At 41.6% G+C, this 17,355-nt stretch overlaps 1 protein-coding gene across 1 annotated transcript in view; it reads left to right on the top strand.

Annotated features, from left to right (window-relative positions):
* RSU1 (Ras suppressor protein 1) overlaps positions 1-17,355 on the top strand; it is a 195,287-nt gene that overhangs the window by 52,909 nt on the left and 125,023 nt on the right. Inside the window, exons 5-7 of the mRNA XM_061126289.1 lie at positions 453-571; positions 2,566-2,648; positions 2,925-3,039. Coding sequence (XP_060982272.1) covers positions 453-571; positions 2,566-2,648; positions 2,925-3,039 — 317 coding nt within the window. The remainder of the gene's footprint in view (positions 1-452; positions 572-2,565; positions 2,649-2,924; positions 3,040-17,355) is intronic.

Raw genomic sequence — 17,355 nt, 5'->3', positions numbered from 1 at the left:
CAAAACAAAACCAAAAAAAAGTGATTTTTCTTTTTTTTTCGGTCTCCCATTGGGAGGAATAAGCAAAATCAAATAAAGCAGACGTCTGAAAACTATGAGACTTCACATATATCTTCTGAGGTCTTATCATTGCTGTACTTATATAGAAGTTTTTCTCTAGAAGGACAGATATTTTGTGATGTGTTTGTTTTCTGTGTAAAACAGTGTTGGAACACCACCATTGGAGAAAGTGACAGCTAAGGCATTTTCAAATGTTTCATGGACTTGGAAATCACCTGTCTAGAATTACTAGGCTGGTAAAAATAACATAAACTGAATGGGATTATGGCTGGGTTTTCAGCTTTGAGCCCCTCACAGGTGACTCTGAGACTCTGCACACAGAGGTGATCTGAGCAGTCCGTATACGTACATGTTTTGTGTGTGACATCTTATGTTTTTACCCCCAACAACAGCATGAATAGACTAAACACTCTGCCTCGAGGATTTGGATCACTTCCGGCTCTGGAGGTCCTTGATTTGACTTATAACAACTTGAATGAAAATTCTCTTCCTGGAAACTTCTTCTACTTGAGTAAGAAACTTTTAATCCTATAAATCTCCTTAAAATGGTCCTCTGCATTCTAAAAGGGAAATTTATTTGCCAGGTTCCAAACTCCAAGAGAAATTATTGGACATATATATTCTTTTTTTCCTTCAGATTCCTTTGAATGTTCCCTCATAGCTCAGCAGTATGTATATTTGATAAATTGTGATCTAACACCATTGCATTCAAGTGGACTTGGTAATGTCATATTAACTTTATGATAGAGATTTTTGCCTAAATGAGATTGCCTCACATTTAGCTACAGAGCTTGACTGTCTTTTTAAAGAACATGCCAAAAAAATTATATATATTTATATATGTGTGTAGTATGTGACTTTCTCATGTGTTGCTATTAATTCTTTGTAGGCTTTTTGCCCCAAAATATTCCAATGAGTTAATTATAAAAATATACATTAATAAACCACTAACCAAATTTTGAACATTCCTAGCTAGGATTCTTGTTATAAGACTTTTAAAAAGTATTCTTATTGATATAATCTGTTTTATCTATAGCATATCATCAGAGACTAAGAAATCATCAGTCATAGATGAACACTTTATCCTCTTATATGCAAACACATTTCTTGCTGCAGATGCTTGTGAAAAGTAGGAAAAAGTGATTTTTCCAAGAACTCATAAAATATTTAGGAGAGAGTGTTGTCCTTATGTGAATGTTGTTTTTCCAAATAGTGACATAGCTGGCATCCAGAAATTCTGATTTTTCTGAGTTAGTCTCTGTAAAGTTTCATTTTTTTTTTTTTAACCTTCCATAAATACTTTATCAGGGCTTCCCTGGTAGCTGAGCTGGTAAAGAATCTGCCTGCAATGCAGGAGAGCCCAGTGTGATTCCTGGGTCTGAAAGATCCCCTGGAGAAGGGATAGGCTACCCACTCCAGTATTCTTGGGCTTCCCTGGTGGCTCAGATGGTAAAGAATCACCTGCAGTACAGGAGACCTGGCTTCGATCCCTGGGTTGGGAAGATCCCCTGGAAGAGGACATGGCAAGCCACTCCAGTATTCTTGCCTGGAGAATCCCCACGGACAGAGGAGCCTGGTGGGCTACAGTCTGGGGGGTCACAAAGAGTCAGACACAACTGTGAGATACTGAGAGATTAAACACCGCACATATTCTTTATCCCAGACTTTGTCAGGCCCATGAAACCAACTTTAACATGTTTTCATGGGCCATGGGAGAAATTGTTTATCTTATGTATATTAACATACAATTCTGTTGAATTTTAAGACATTAGAATGTAGTTTAATTCCTGTAAACAAACAAAACTACGTCTAATTATACTCCTTCCTTTTGGTTAAGGATAAAATGATGCCTTAGGGTTTTACCCTTCAGTAGTTTAGGGACTGATATCCTTGTATAATATAAACCTGCCTAAGTTAGGGTTTTCTCTGTTTTTAAATTCCACTGCATTATTTTAACTCCTTCGTCTTCATTTATTTTTGTGGTTAAGGCTATAAAACAAGTGGTAATAATTAGTCTGATGATGGAAGCAATGAACTATGATTCTGACCTCCATCACGAGAAAGCCTTTTGGTTCTTTATTTTTTGACCTAGTTCTCTACACAGCTGAGCCCTTTTGCCCTGAGCATTGATATAAATGACCCAGTGATTTTCTTGGTTTCACTCTGGATGCAAATTGAGCCATACAGGTGAATCAGAAGTAATTGAAGAAAAATAGCTATCTTTTCTGAAAGCGTATTGAAACTCTGTGCCAGAAGCTGCCAGTGCCCACGAGTTGTTAATTATATCAGTCCTCTTGGATATAGATATTTTCCTGAACACACCAGCTACACAATAAGCCAGTAAATCTAAGTTTGACCTGCTGGTTATTATCGCGAGCCCTAGGTGTGTCACAGGCTTTTCACCACGCCAGGGTTATTAATCAAAGCTGACTCCCACGTATTGATCAGACCTCAAATGGTTGGGTTCCATGCCACCCTGCTTATATATTGCTGTTTAATTTGCAGCCACCCTGCGCGCACTCTATCTAAGTGACAACGATTTTGAAATCCTGCCACCAGATATCGGGAAACTCACAAAGTTGCAGATAGTAAGTAATTTATCTAAATTCTTAGAAAATCAATTCACTCCTACAGCCCTTGTAGGAGTGGAATCAAGGCAATTTGAGCTGGAGTACGGTTTGTTTTGCAGGAATAAAAGCCACTGCTCCCCGAGACCGTTCGTTGCTTGTCTGCAGACTTTTGTAAATAAATTGGAAGGATTGAGCCTTCGAGGAAGAGAGGGCAAGGGCGAGGACGAGGGCCTCTGCTGAGCGCCTCTTTATGTGAAATTTGTTTTGACACCCCCTTGTTTCTCTTCTATTTAGCTCAGCCTTAGGGATAACGACCTGATCTCACTGCCTAAGGAAATCGGGGAGCTTACTCAGCTTAAGGAGCTCCACATTCAAGGGAACCGCCTGACCGTTCTGCCCCCAGAACTAGGTAAGGTGGCTGATGAATGAGTTGAGTTCTGGCTTTAATTATTAATAATGATCCCAGTGCAGCAACTCTGAAAACCCCTCTCTCCTCTTTTCGGCGAGAACCCTCCACCTGGGCACCCAGTTCTCATCCTTTCTAGTAGCATTTGTCATTGACCCGAGTTGAGCTGCTCTGGGTTTGACCTGCCCTGAGGCTCCGTTGAGCACCTGCAACTCCGAGCATCTCGACACTGCTGATGGCAGATGACCAAGCCTGGCTGCCTGCCTGGAGTCGTGGGAAGAGCCTGGCATGAGGAGTAATGGTCTTACCCAGGGCTCCCTCCTTTACCGGTGATGATGATGGCTTTTTTGAAAGGAATCTTATCAGTCATTTTTTTGATCATTTAGTTTTCTATCTTAATCCCTTGAAAACTTTTTATCATCAAATAGTTACAGTATTTATGACAGTTGCTTAAAACTAATGTTTCCGTACATGAGTGGGGTTCTCTCCTGATGCCATCTTCAGTGGGAATGGTTACATATGTTCTCATTGGGAATTCCTTGGTCCTCCTGCCGTGGCCCCTGCGTCTTAATAGGCTGTCTGGTCATTCAGATGGCCCTAGGTGACCTTACGACCTTCCTCGGAAATAACGTTCACACAAGCTCCTCTGTTATTGAGGCTATGCTGCTGTTCTAGAAAAGTTTCGTGAGTCCTCCTGTCTTGTCTTGTGGAGACTCTGGATGTCCTCTCATTTCTTCAGTACATTGAGCTGTATTGTTTCTCAAACTATGACTGTTTGCTTTTTTGCTCCAAAATAGCATGCTTTTATTTACTTGTTTGTTTATTGCATTTTATTGAAATATAATTGATTCACAATGTTGTGTTAATTTATCCTGTACAACAAAGTGATTCAGTTTTATATATATATATATGTTCTTTTTCATATTCTTTTCCGTTATGGTTTATCACAGGGTATTGACTATAGTCCCCTGTACTATACAGTAGGACCTTGTTGTTTATCCATCCTATATGTAAAAGTTTGCATCTGCTAACCCCAAACTCCCACTCCATGCCTCTCCTACCTGCCTTTCTTGGCAACTACTGTTATGTTTTCTATGTCTGCAGAATAACACAACTTTAAAAAACACATTTGACCCAGAAATTCTTTGAGGAAGTATCTCAAATGAGTGGTAGTTATGAGGCCAGTTGTTATCAATGAGAATGTGAGCTCTGTGAGAAAGGGGGTACATATGTGTTCCTTGCTCTGTCCCCAGCGCCTCCCACATGCTGGGAACAAGGTAGCTTCTCGAGAGATAAGTACTGAATGAGGTAATGATACGAAGACCTCAGATAGCAAGGTGTTGGGAAGGCTACAGGCGGGCCGAGTCCGGCTTCTGTCCAGAGCTGTCCAGGAGAAGCTGTGAGCCACACTTCAGATGTTCATGTGACTCCCTTTTGGGAAGATGCAGACACACAACGTTACCATGGGCAGAAAGCTCTGTCGGGCAGCGTTAGTCTAAAGGAAAAGCATTCACTTGGTTCCGCTGAACAAATACACAGTTCCACCCCAGCCTCCCCAGCTTCTGCAGCTCCTTTGTTGCTGAACGAGGTCTTGAGGAGTTTGTACTGATTTCATTTACTTTATTTTTGGTTGTGCTGGGTCTTCATTGCTGCAGGCCTTGCTGCTGGGTCTAGTTGTGGCGAGGGGGGCTACTCTAGTTGCAGTGCTTGGGCTTCTCATAGGGGTGGCTTGTCTCGTTGCGGAGCACGGGCTCGAGAGCTTGAGCCCAGTAGCTGTGCCACAGCGGCTTAGTCGCTCCACAGCACGTGCGATCTTCCCAGACCAGGGATCGAACCTGTGTCCCCTGCATGGCAGGCGGATTCTTAACCACTGGACCACCAGGGAAGTCCAGTTTGTACTGATTTTAAGGGCTGCGGAGTAAGTTGGCGCTGCCTCTTTGCTGGATTTTGACTTGCCAAGTCCTGCTTAAGGAGCAGGCTACAAGATCAAGAGATGTTAACGGTGTTTTTAAGGCAAAAAGTCTTCTTGCCAAAAGAAAGATTCTGGACAGGTATTTGCCAACCACAGATGTTGGCGTTAGGGATTCACAGAAAGCTTTTGCAGAATGCAAATACCTGCTCCCTCCCCAAAGTACTGATCCAAATCTCCACCTGTGAGACTAACTCTTGTATGATTTAGTAAAATTCACTTAGTGCTTCTAAAGTCTGTCCTTGATTAGTGTGACAAGGAGAAATTAAAAAAAAAAAAAGGTTTGTTTTATTTCATTTTTCAAGCACTGAGGCAATATAGGGTATTGGATTAATTAGTGATTTCTATCAGCTAAAAATTTGGTAGAAAAATACCTAGTTAAACCCACACATACCTGCCTACCTGTATATTTTAAAATGTCACATTGATCTTCCTATTTAAATATCGCACATAGTCACATTTGCCTAACACTTCTGTTATGCTCTCCAATACCAAATAATATATATTTTTTTGTTCAGGTCTAGGGTTGAGGAGAAAGTCTTTAAATGAGTTTGTATTTGCTAGCCATACCTGGAAAAACTTGGTCTCAGCATCTTTCTGGGGGCAGTTTTCCCGAACTGCAGGCAGACACTTAGCTGGAAATAAATGGTAAACCCCTGTCTAAACTCAAGAGGAAGACAGGTGATTAGTTTTGAACAGTGGTCTTTTTTTTTTTTTTTTTTTTGGCTATCCCGTGCCAAGTGGAAAGTCTTGGTTCTCTGACCAGGGATCACATCTGTGCTCCCTGCATTGGGAGACCGGAGTCCTAACCGCTACACCACCTGAGAAATCCCAGTGATTTTTTTAAAGTCAAGAATACTATAATGGCTAGTAGTATAATAATAGTTACTATAATATGTGTTAAGGTCTTGTGTGCCAAGGCACTACATTAGATGCTTTTCCTGCATTATCTAAGAATAGTAAGCGGACTTTTTAGAGATGATGAGACGGAGTCTTAGAAAGGGTTGGTGCCGTATCCATAGGGACACAGAGAGTCACGGAGGCAAGGTTTAAACCCTGGCAGCCCGTTGTGCAGGTCCGTGTTCCTAACCACTGGGGCGCACTCCTGCCCACCTATGTGCCACTGAGAGGATTCCTAGAAAGCTGATTCCACGTGTGAACAGAACAGGGCACCTGCTCGCTTCCCCAGACGGCGGCAGAAGGAGGGGACGCTCGCTGCGGCGAGTGGCCTGGCTGGCTGCGCGGGCGTGTGAGCAGCAGGACTGCAGTCACACTTGGCAAAATGAAAGAGCTGCAGTTCTGCTGTTCCATGCCAAGCCGCTTGCACAGTTGTTCTGGTTCTCCCCCCACCAGTCCCTCCACCCCGCACGGGGTAGCCACCCCGCCACAGTAGAGATGTCTTCCGTTTGTGTACCTGGTACCCAAGGCGGTTTCTGCAGCTGCCCTGGCTGGTGGCTGAGCAGCGCTGGGGACTGTGGACTTCTCTCGGTCCATCCCTCCAGCATCCCCTAGCTGCAGGACTGCTTCAGCATGTATTTTCAAGGGCAGATAATGATTTCTCTTCCCCTGTGTATTTACTTTTTATACATCTGAATAAACAAGGTAAAGGCTTTCAAGACTTCTGTGGACTTTCTTTTAAAAATAAATTTGGAGTTTATTAACTTGAAGCCTCGTAGGTAAGAGCATTTGAAGGAAGCAACGGAATGCAGATGAATTCTGACGTGTCGGGCCTCAGAACGTGCAGGGACACTGCCACATAAAGTCAAGGACTGGACTGAAGTCTTAGTACGTAAATGTATTAGTTTCCTTTTGCTGTGCACCCCTGAATAAGTTACTTTAACTGTTATGTCTGGTTCCCAAATAGTAAAGCACTTGCTTTTATGTTAATCAGTTTATTTGTATAAAATTAGATGTAAGGCTGGCCTGTCTTTTAAAAAAGTTTTTAATGGAGTATACTTGCTTTACAATGTTGTATTAATTTCTACCATACAACAAAGTCAGTCAGCTATATGTATATACACCTCCCCTCTTTTTTGGATTTCTTTCCCATTTATGTCACCACGGGGCATTGAGTAGAGTTCCCTGCGCTGTACAGAAGGTTCTCATTACTTATCTGTCTCATATGTAGTATCAATAGTGTGGGCTTTCCTGATGCCTCAGTGGTAAAGAATCCGCTTGCCAATGCAGGAGACATGGGTTTGGTCCCTGGGTCAGGAAGATCCCCTGGAGAAGGAAATGGCAACCCACTCCAGTATTTTTGCCTGGAGAATCCTCATGGACAGAGGAGTCTGTTGGGCTACAGTCCATGGGGTTGCAAAAGAGTTGGACACAACGTAGTGAGTAAAAAACAACAGTAACCAATAGTGTAGATTTGTTAATTCCAGTCTCCCAACTCACCTCCGCTCCCTGGGTCTGTCATTTACTCTTCTATTTCCTCATTCGTTCAAACATCAAGTTCCTACTTTAGACCAGGTTTTGTTTTTAAGGAACTGACTTTTCTAGTAATGTAGAATTCACATATCCAACAACTGTTTACTGAGTCTTTGCTCCATGTTTTATTTCTGGAAGATACAACAAAAAGAGACAAAAACACCCTTTATGACATTTTAGTTGGGGAGAGAGGATAGATGAATGGATGGTTGGATAGAAGGCATAATAGATCATGCTAAATGCCCTGGGGAAAAAATGAAAATGGAAGAGAGTGTTTAAATGAAGGGGTGGTGTTACTCTGTTCTATGGAGTTAACAAAGAAACTGAGATCATGGCATCTGGTCCCATCACTTCATGGCAAATAAATGGAGAAACAGTGGAAACAGTGGCAGAGTTTATTTTTTTGGGCTCCAAAATCACTGCAGATGGTGACTGCAGCCATGAAATTAAAAGACGCTTGCTCCTTGGAAGAAAAGTTATGACTAGCTGAGACAGCATATTAAAAGGCAGAGACGTTACTTTGCCAACAAAGGTCCATCTAGTCAAGGCTGTGGTTTTTCTAGTAGTCATGTATGGATGTGAGAGCTGGACTCTAAAGAAAGCTGAGCTCCGAAGAATGGATGCTTTTGTACTGTGGTGTTGGAGAAGACTCTTGAGAGTCCCTTGGACTGCCAGGAGATCCAACCAGTCCTTCCTAAAGGAAATCAGTCCTGAATATTCATTGGAGGACTGATGCTGAAGCTGAAACTCCAATACTTTGGTCACCTGACGCGAAGAGCTGACTCATTGGAAAAGACCCTGATGCTGGGAAAGATTGAAGGCAGGAGAAGGGGACGACAGAGGATGAGATGGTTGGATGGCATCACTGACTCAATGGACACAAGTTTGAGTAAACTTCGGGAGTTGGTGATGGACAGGGAAGCCTGGCGTTATGCGGTCCATGGGGTTGCAAAGAGTCGGACACGACTGAGCAACTGAACTGAACAAAGAAAGCCTCATCAGAAGCTGGTGTCATTTAGCCAGAGACCTAAGGGAGGGAGGGAACTTGCCTGGCAGAGGGAAAGGCAGGTCCGGAAGGCCTGAAATGACTTGTGTATGCTGGAACGGCTGGAAGACTAGTGTGGCTGGAGCCAAATGAGGGGAGGTGAGGGCTGGAAGAGATGGTTTTGGTAGGAAGTAGGGACTGGATCACCTCGGGATTTATGCCCTGAGGACATTGCATGGACTCTGGCTTTTACTCTGAATGAGATGCTGAATAATGCCTTCCCCGCTCAATGATGCCCCCTCCTAATCACTGAAATCTAGGAATCGACTACTTTGCATGATGAAGGGACTTTGCTGATGCAGTGTCAGAGTTTGAGGTGGGAGATTATCCTGGATTCGCACACTGAGCCCAGTGTAATTGTGAGGCTCCTACAAAGAGGGAGGCAGGGGAGACAGGGACAGCAGTAGAAGATGTGAAGTCGGAATCAAGAGGCTGGAGTCAGGCATGGAAGGGACCATAAGCCGAGGAATGTGGGCGCTTCCAGAGGATGGGAAAGCAAGGACAAGGATTTCCCCTGAAGCATCCAGAAGGAATGCAGGCATTCTGTGCTTTTCCAGGTGGTCATAGTGGTTAGAGTCTGGGTCTGTTTCAGAGGTAAAATTAACAGGAATTGGTGGTGAGTAGATGAGGGGGAGAGAGCGAAGAGTGACTGAGCTGTTAGGAAACAAAAAGGATGGGGAAGATGGTGGGAAGGGCAGGTGAGGGAGGAGGAGAGGAGCTGGTTATGAGCTGACTTTGGAGTATTTTACGTTTGAAATGCTGTTCGGATGTCAAGTTGAGAAGGCAGCTGATATTAGAATCTGGAGTTTAGAAGACAGGTCTGGGCTGCACATATAATTGTGAGTATCATCAACATAAGCGTAAGGCCACAGATTGGATGAGGTCCCTTGGATGTGACCACAGAGGGTAGAAGATAGAGCCATGAAGCGCCATAGTTCCTAAACTCTGAAGTCAGAAGGATCAGCCCAACCCTTTTAAGGGTTGGGCTGGCTCTTCAGCAAGTCTCTGTGCCCAAGTCAGGGACTGTGGCCTCCTCTCTGTGGCCTCATGATCAACCCCCACTGTTACTGCAGTGAGAATGCTTTATCTTTGTGGGGAAACTTTCTCCTGACATGTGAAGCTAACTCTGCCAGTGAAGGGCTGAAATAGACATGGTTGACATCTTCTGTTGAGCCTGCCTGAATCCAGGAGTATCTTTTGGAACAGTATATCGAGCTACCCAGCTGGAGAAGACATTTGAGAGTCCCTTGGACTGCAGGAGATCAAACCAATCAGTCCTAAAGGAAATCAACCCTGAATATTCATTGGAAGGGTGGATGCTGAAGCTCTAATACTTAGGCCACCTGTTGCAAAGAGCTGACTCATTGGAAAAGACCCTGGTGCTAGGAGAGATTGAAGGCAAAAGGAGAAGGGGGCAGCAGAAGATGAGATGGTTAGACAGCATCTCTGATTCAATGGACATGAGTTTGAGCAAACTCTAAGAGATGTGGAGGGTAGAGGAGGCTGGTGTGCTGCAGTCCATGGGGTGGCAAAGAGTCAGACACAACTCAGCGGCTGAACAACAATTCAGCTACCAGCCTATCTCTCCTTCAAAAAAGCAGCAACGTGACTGACTAAGGTTTCACCCCCTTTTAATTAGCAGAAGAATGAATTAATGCAGTGGAGATAAGACCTGTGTTAGTGGGGGATGAGGGGGAGACAGACATCCAGACCAATCCTCAGAACAGATGAAGCCCCTGAGTCAACAGCCTGACTGTGGTTTCAGAGCTGGTTACCCTGTAAGCAGTAGATTCTGTTCTGATTTCACATTTTCTGCCACACACATAAGATTTATGATCCATAAGAGCTAAAGATGTGAACTGTGTGTTTTTACATGGCCTCCTTCCTAAGTTTCCCAGGGTTCAGTTATTTGCACCTGGAATCATTTCTGTTATCTTGGTTTCTGGACGGTCATGGGAACCCTTCTGCATTTGTCACCCCAGTAATTGCTTCTGGAGAAGGAAGTCGCATTAGTCAGCCAGGCATGCAACAAAGCAGTGTTTTTAGATGTCAGAATGTAATCTACACCCATTTACACAGCCTATAGGAAGGATGCTTGCATCGCTACGTATATCTAGGCCTTGCTGGCTTCGTATTCTGCTCTACACACCACCAATCACAGTTTTTATTGCAGAAGTATGAGATGCTTCTGTATTCTTTCTAGCATATTTGTGAAGAGTGGAAACAAATATTAATCCCCTTCAGGGAGTAAGTGGTGTCATGAATTGTGAGCTTTCCTCCAATTGTATTCTCCAGGATGGACAGGATTAAGAAAAGAGTGGAAGACTTCCCCGGTGGTCCAGCGACTAAAACTGTGATTCCAGTGCAGGAGGCCTGGGTTCAATCCCTGGTCAGGGAACTAGATCTCACACGCTGCATCAAGGAGTTCGCATGCTCCAACATGAGATGAAAGATCTTGTGTGTTGTAACCAAGACCCAGCACAGCCAAATTTTTTTTTTTTTTAATAGAGTGGAGTATATACATCTCAAATCCTTCGAGTTACACCTCTTAATCCTTCTCTTAATAGTGTTGAGATGCTAAAGAAAAAACTTTCTCTCCTAACACAGAAGAGAAGGAGATATGGTATTCTCTTGTTGGGCAGTTAAGTCCCTGATTAAAAATGTCTTACCGCTTCATGCTATTGTTGCCAGTTATCTTATCCTGAAAGTTAAAATATATTTTGATGTATATAGTAGGTTATAGAGGCTTATCTCTTTGTCACTACACTTCTCTTCCTATCTCAGTCTCCCAGTTCCTTGTTCTGTGATAATGGGCAGGTTATTTTCTGTTCCTCCTGCAGAATGAGGGTAGTAGTGCTGTTGTGAAGATTAAAATAATAATATACACACAGTGGATTTTTATACTATTAAACGTTCACTGTTTAGAGACTGGGTGCCTGGTGAGCAGGAGTCTAGCACATTGTGATTGGCTGGATGAAAGAAAGGCTGAGACTTAGCCTCGGGTGAGGAAGGTGAGGAAATGCAAGGGGGAGTCCAGAGGGACTTCAGGGGAGAGAAGTGGGGAGGATGAGGTGAGGGCCCCATCTGGCAAACACACACAGTGGACAAAAGGTCTGGCAGGAAGGGTTTCATTGCCATCTTTTCAGTCCCATCATTGTTTTCCTGATACATGTTTGATTTCACAGGTGATTTTCAGGCTCAGCCCTTTTTGTGAATTGTGTGATTCAGACTGGGAGCAAGTCACTTGGTTCTTCCTTGTGGTTAGTTCATTGCTTGGTTGCTTCATTCACTCATCCATTCATTCATTCAGTCACTTCCTGACTTTGTGACGTCCTATATAACACTATGAACTTGTCCGTAAGTATTGAATTGTTAATAGCACTTGATCTAACTCATTTCTTCATCCCATGGTAAGATCTTAAACTACCTCCCTGCAAGAGATACTTTGTTTTTTTCACTTGTTTAATTTCTTACTGTTTTAGGTTGCCTTTTGTGACACTCTGCATTTCATTGACGATTTTTTTTCTTTTCCCAGAACTCTTGATAACCACTGTTCTAATTGTCTTCACTTTTTAATATTACAGATGTGTGCATACACCATAATCCTTTTGTCACTTGTCTACATGTTAGTAATTCATGTTTGAAGTATGCTTTCTAAGTCTTTATTATTTTGTTATAAATTAAAAGCATTAAAGATCCTAGAGCATAAAGTTGGACTGTTTTCAAGCTAGGCAAGCTATTAATAGTTTAGCTATCATGTGAAATATTTTAACTCTTTTCTTGAGAAAAGATGTGATGCCAGTTATTAGCCATCTCCAGAATAAGCAGATACCAAAGACATAATACATTAAACATTTTTTTCTTTTAGTCTAGATTCTCTGTTCTGGAGAATTATCTGCCCTGACTCAAAGCAACTTTATATTGTTATCAGAGCTGCTTTTCTCTGCCTAAATCCTGTTAATTGTGAAAGATAGAAATAGGTTATGGTCTGTCTGATTAGGCTGAGAAGCAGTCCTTCGAATTGACCCCCTTTTCTACCTCTATTCTTGGTTTTGTTTAACGTGTCCATTTTAAGACTTATGAACAAAATCAAGACATGGGACAGCATAGTTGAGAGTGCGGCAGGGGAATCCACTGGCCTGGAATCACCCACCGTCCAGTCTCCCAAGACAGACGACGTTGAACAGATCACTTACCTGCATATTACTCAGTGGCCATAACTCATAGCATCTGGCTTTTTTCCAACTGGGGTACACTTTCTAGTTTATCAGGACCCTCACCTGAGCCTCTGAAGATCCCTCTCTAAACAGAAATGAGGAAATTACATAACAGGGTTATACAATAATTTGTATATTTTTGTTTTCCTTTTCAAATTCACAAGTTACAAAAATATAACACAATATCACTGAGGGTTTATAAAATTTAGTTCAGAATGCTGCAAGTGGTATGGTCTGGAGAGTGTGCACAAGTTTTAAGTTACATGATAAACAGTCTCATTTCAAACTCAACTTGGTGGAAAAATGTCCAAAATTTGAGACTTTTTTGGAAGTGCTAGTCCCCTCACTTGCGTTGTTTCTTTTGCTTTTCTTCCTTCATTGATTTCACTGGCCCCTGTAGATAATGGAGTATGCAAAGCCTGGATTTACTTCTGGACTCAGACTCTTTTTTTTTTTTTTTTTTTTTTAATATTCCTATCTTGTATTGTGCCCCTTAACTTTTTTTTTAAACACCAAAAAAAAAAGTTGTTTCTATTTATTTGGATGCGCTGGGTCTTAGTTGCGGCATGCAGGTCTGTGAGAGTTAGATCCCTGACCAGGGATGTAACCAGGGCCCCCTACACTGGGAGTGTGAAGCCTTAGTCACTGGACCCCCAGGGAAGCCCCTGGACCCAGTCTTTACGTGTGACAAATGCTGCTCACACACAGGAGTCAGTGAATGCATGTTGGGGGCATTTGCCTGGCTGGCTTCATAAACATCTGCCTTTGGTGTAACTCACCTCATCTTCCTGGTCAGTAAAGCTCTAGACTTTTGTCTCTGTGTCCTTTAGAGGAGGTGACTGATTGTAGCTCTGAAACACTCCTTTGGGAACCTTTGGGGAAGTCGCCCTAAAGCCCTGGGTGATATCAAGGAGCCTGGCACAGCGCTTGTGTTCAGCGGGGACTAAGGGAACACTGCAGGTCTGCCAAGAGGAACCAGGGAGGGGCAGGAAGCTCAGAGATGCAGAAGCATCTCTTAGCATCCCTAGGGTTACATAGTTAATTATTTTGTTTTTAATATTGTAGCATTTCTGTGTTGATCCACAGAAGCAGAAAAGGATGTAAAAAGAAGGCTATAATTTACTGAGCACATAAACTTTTCCAGTAGGCATTTTGTATGTAGTTTGTCATGTAAATCTCGCAAAAGCTGTGAGAGATTGGAGGCTTTCTCCCCATTTTGTAGATGGAGATATGAAGCTGTAATAACTTGCTGAGGGTCACATGGCCAGATACACTAGGAGCCAGACATAGAACTGCCATGATCTAGAATAACTATTCCACGTCCACAGGGGTAGGACCATTGGCTGCTCTTACTTTGTGGCCATTCTAGGACAAAGAGAAATATAAAAGAGCCTATATAAAGCCTATATAAAGAAGTAGCATTTTGGGACTTCCTGGCAGTCCAGTGGTTAAGACTTCACCTTCCAGTGCAGAGGGCAGAGATCCCTGGTCAGGTAACTAAGATCCCGCTTGCCTTGTGGCCAAAAAACCAAAACATTTAACAGAAGCAATATTCTAACAAATCCATTTAAAGACTTTAACATTGTCCACATCAAAAAAGAAATCTTAGGAAAAAGAAATAGTGTTTATATGGAAAAAAAGTCACTGTGGATTAGATAATAATAACGATACATACCTCAGAAGACAAGCTGTTAGCCTGTGAAGTGGTTGCCACAGGTCATGATCTGTTTGCTTAATAAAGCAGTGAGCGGCAAGTACTTTCCTACGGAACTAGTAACTGTGTCACTTGTACAAAATTGACTTCGTCAGTCGACTGCGAACATTTTTGAAGTTACTTTTATGCCAGATAGGTTTACAGAAATACTTTTTTTTTTTTTTTAAAGCAATACCATATTTACAAAATGGTTTCATGGACTTTTATCTCACTTCTGTATTGTAGACAAGAAGAGCTTTTCAGTCACTTTAAAGTTGGCAAAACTAAGATGTTATAGTGAGGTTGTGGCTTGCCAAAAGCTTGTATTGTGGACATAGCTTGTTATTGACAGCATCAGATTTTCAGTTCCCATCTCTTGACTTAAACAATAAATATATTCTTCCCAATAGCATATCCATACATGTATCAATACTGAGTCTGTAGAAAGGTATCATTTATCATTAGATGACAGCAGTGGTCCCAAACCTATGGTTCCAGATACATTTCCAAGAATTTCATTCTTTGGAAAATAAAATGCGACTTTGAAGTTTTGCCTTGAATTACGTTGCATGCGCTTATATTTTATTTCTGTGTTAATATTCCTTTTGTCATACTTCACAAAAAAGTAAGATAGCCTATTCTTTGATTCCCATGGTCTTAGTTGATCATCAAAAGTGACTCCCACGAGGTCTTCCTACATGATATTTTTTAACAAGTTCTGTTTTATATGTTCTGTTCCAGTGCATCTTTAGCCCCAGAAAATGCTTTAAGTGTGGATTTTAAAAATGCTAAGTGAATTATATTTCTGCCTGGTGAGTTACTGCTTTAAAGGGGGTGGGAAGTTGCAACACATAAAACGTTTCCATTCCATGTTATAAATTTCAGGAAGCCCAGTGTCAGGTTGGGTATGATTGAGCATGGGCATCAATCTGTGTTAACACCAGCTGGTGAAGCAAGCCAGTGTTTCCAGTGGACCAGCCTTTGATTTAATAGGATACTAAATGTATTCCTGCCCTGGGAGAAATGCTGGCAGGGCTGAGCTTCCAGATTTAAATTTTTTTTTTTTTTAATTCCAGAAGCTTTTCTGTAAATACAGTTCCTATCACCTGAATACATATATAATATCTCACGTTTATGTAGCATCTCCCTAAAAGCCTCTCCTATATATTAGCCCACATAAAAAAATAAGTCCTGTTCTGCTGAACTAGACCTGAGTGGTATTACATGTGGGAATGTGAGTTTCTCAGTGTAGCGATGGGGGAGTTAGGGATGAGGTGAAGTGGAGGATGATGTCTTGCATGTTGTCAGCACCAGCAGTGTAGTGATAAAGCTAAAACTGTACCTTATCACGACTCATCATGAGTTAGCCTTTCTTTTCTTTAAAAATTTTTATTGGAGTATGATTGATTTACAATGTTTTGTTTCTGCTCTACAACAAAGTGAATCAGCTATACATATATCCTTTTTTTGGAATCTTTTCCCATATAAGTCATTACTGAGTATTGAGTAGAGCTCCCTGTGCTATACAGTAGGTCCTTATTAATTTTATATATAGTAGTGTGTATAAAGTAATCCCAATCTCCCAGTTTACCCCCCATCCCTCTTCCCTCACCCCTGTAACCATAAGTTTGTTTTCTACATCTGTGGCTCTATTTCTGCTTCATAAGTAAGTTCATTTTTACCATTTTTTTAGGTTCCACATATAGGTGATATCATATGATATTTGTCTTTGTCTGACTTTACCTCGCATAGTATGACAATTTCTAGGTCCATCCAATTTGCTGCAAATGGCATTATATATTTTTTTATGGCTAATAGTCCAATGTATATATGTACCACATCGTCTTTATTCATTCCTCTGTCAACAGATATTACAAATATGTCCTGGCTATTGTAAATAGTGCTGCAGTGAATATTGGGGTGCATGTATTATTTCAAACTATGGCTTTCTCTGGATATATGCCCAGGAATGGGATTGCAGGATCATATGGCAATTCTCTTTTTAGTTTTTTAGGACCTTCCATTCTATTCTCCATGGTGGCTGCACCAGTTTACATTCCCACCAACAGTGTAAAGTCTCCTTTTCTCTACACCTTCATTAGCACTTACTGTTTGTAGATTTTTTGATGATGGCCATTCTGACCAGTGTGAGGGTTAGCCTTTCTTATCTACATTTATCTAGACCTCTTTAGAATTTTCAGTTCGTACTTTCGTGAGTTGACTGCCTGCTGCAGGAAAGCCTCTGACAGTGCTGTTGATGCATCTGTGAAGTTTTGAGCAATAGCCTGCATTTTCATATTGGTAAACAAGCCCATGCCCATTCTTAGTCTATTTACAGACCACAGTACTCTCCCCGTTGTCTTTCATGTTTGCCATTTTAAGAAGAATGACTCTTCTACCTAGACAGCCTCTACCTACTTTCTGTTTTGAGATTCTGGTCTCTGGTCCCATAGGCAGTGATCTGTTGGGTTTGGAGAACAGCAATAAATGAAATAGGCATAATCCTTGCCCTCTTAAAGGGACTCTTTGGAAAAACAAGTACACAAAGACTTGAAAGTGACAGAATGGAAATTACAGCTAATACCCACACTTCCTTTATTATATTTATTCCTAAGCATTTTGCCCTTTTTGATACTATTATAAATGAAATTGTTTAGTGAACTTATTTTTGATTTGTTTATTGCTAGTATTAAAAATACAGTAGATTTTTGTTTTGATCTTATATCCTGTAGTGTTGCTGAACTCATTTATTCTCATTGTTCTTTTTAGGCTGTTCCTTAGAATTTTTTTCCATACATGATCATGTCATTTACAACTTGAGACAGTTTTACTTCCTGCTTTCCAATTTGAGTACATTTAATTTTCTTGTGTAATTCCTTTAGCTACAGTCTCTGGTACAAAAGTGATAAGACCAAATATCGTAGTCTTATTCCTGATCCTAGGGAGAAGGTATTCAGTCTTTCCC

Source organism: Dama dama, chromosome 23, assembly GCF_033118175.1.
Source record: "Dama dama isolate Ldn47 chromosome 23, ASM3311817v1, whole genome shotgun sequence".
Taxonomy (NCBI): Eukaryota; Metazoa; Chordata; class Mammalia; order Artiodactyla; family Cervidae; genus Dama; species Dama dama.
Note: the sequence above shows the minus strand (reverse complement) of the source record. Positions and strands in the feature narration are given on the sequence as shown.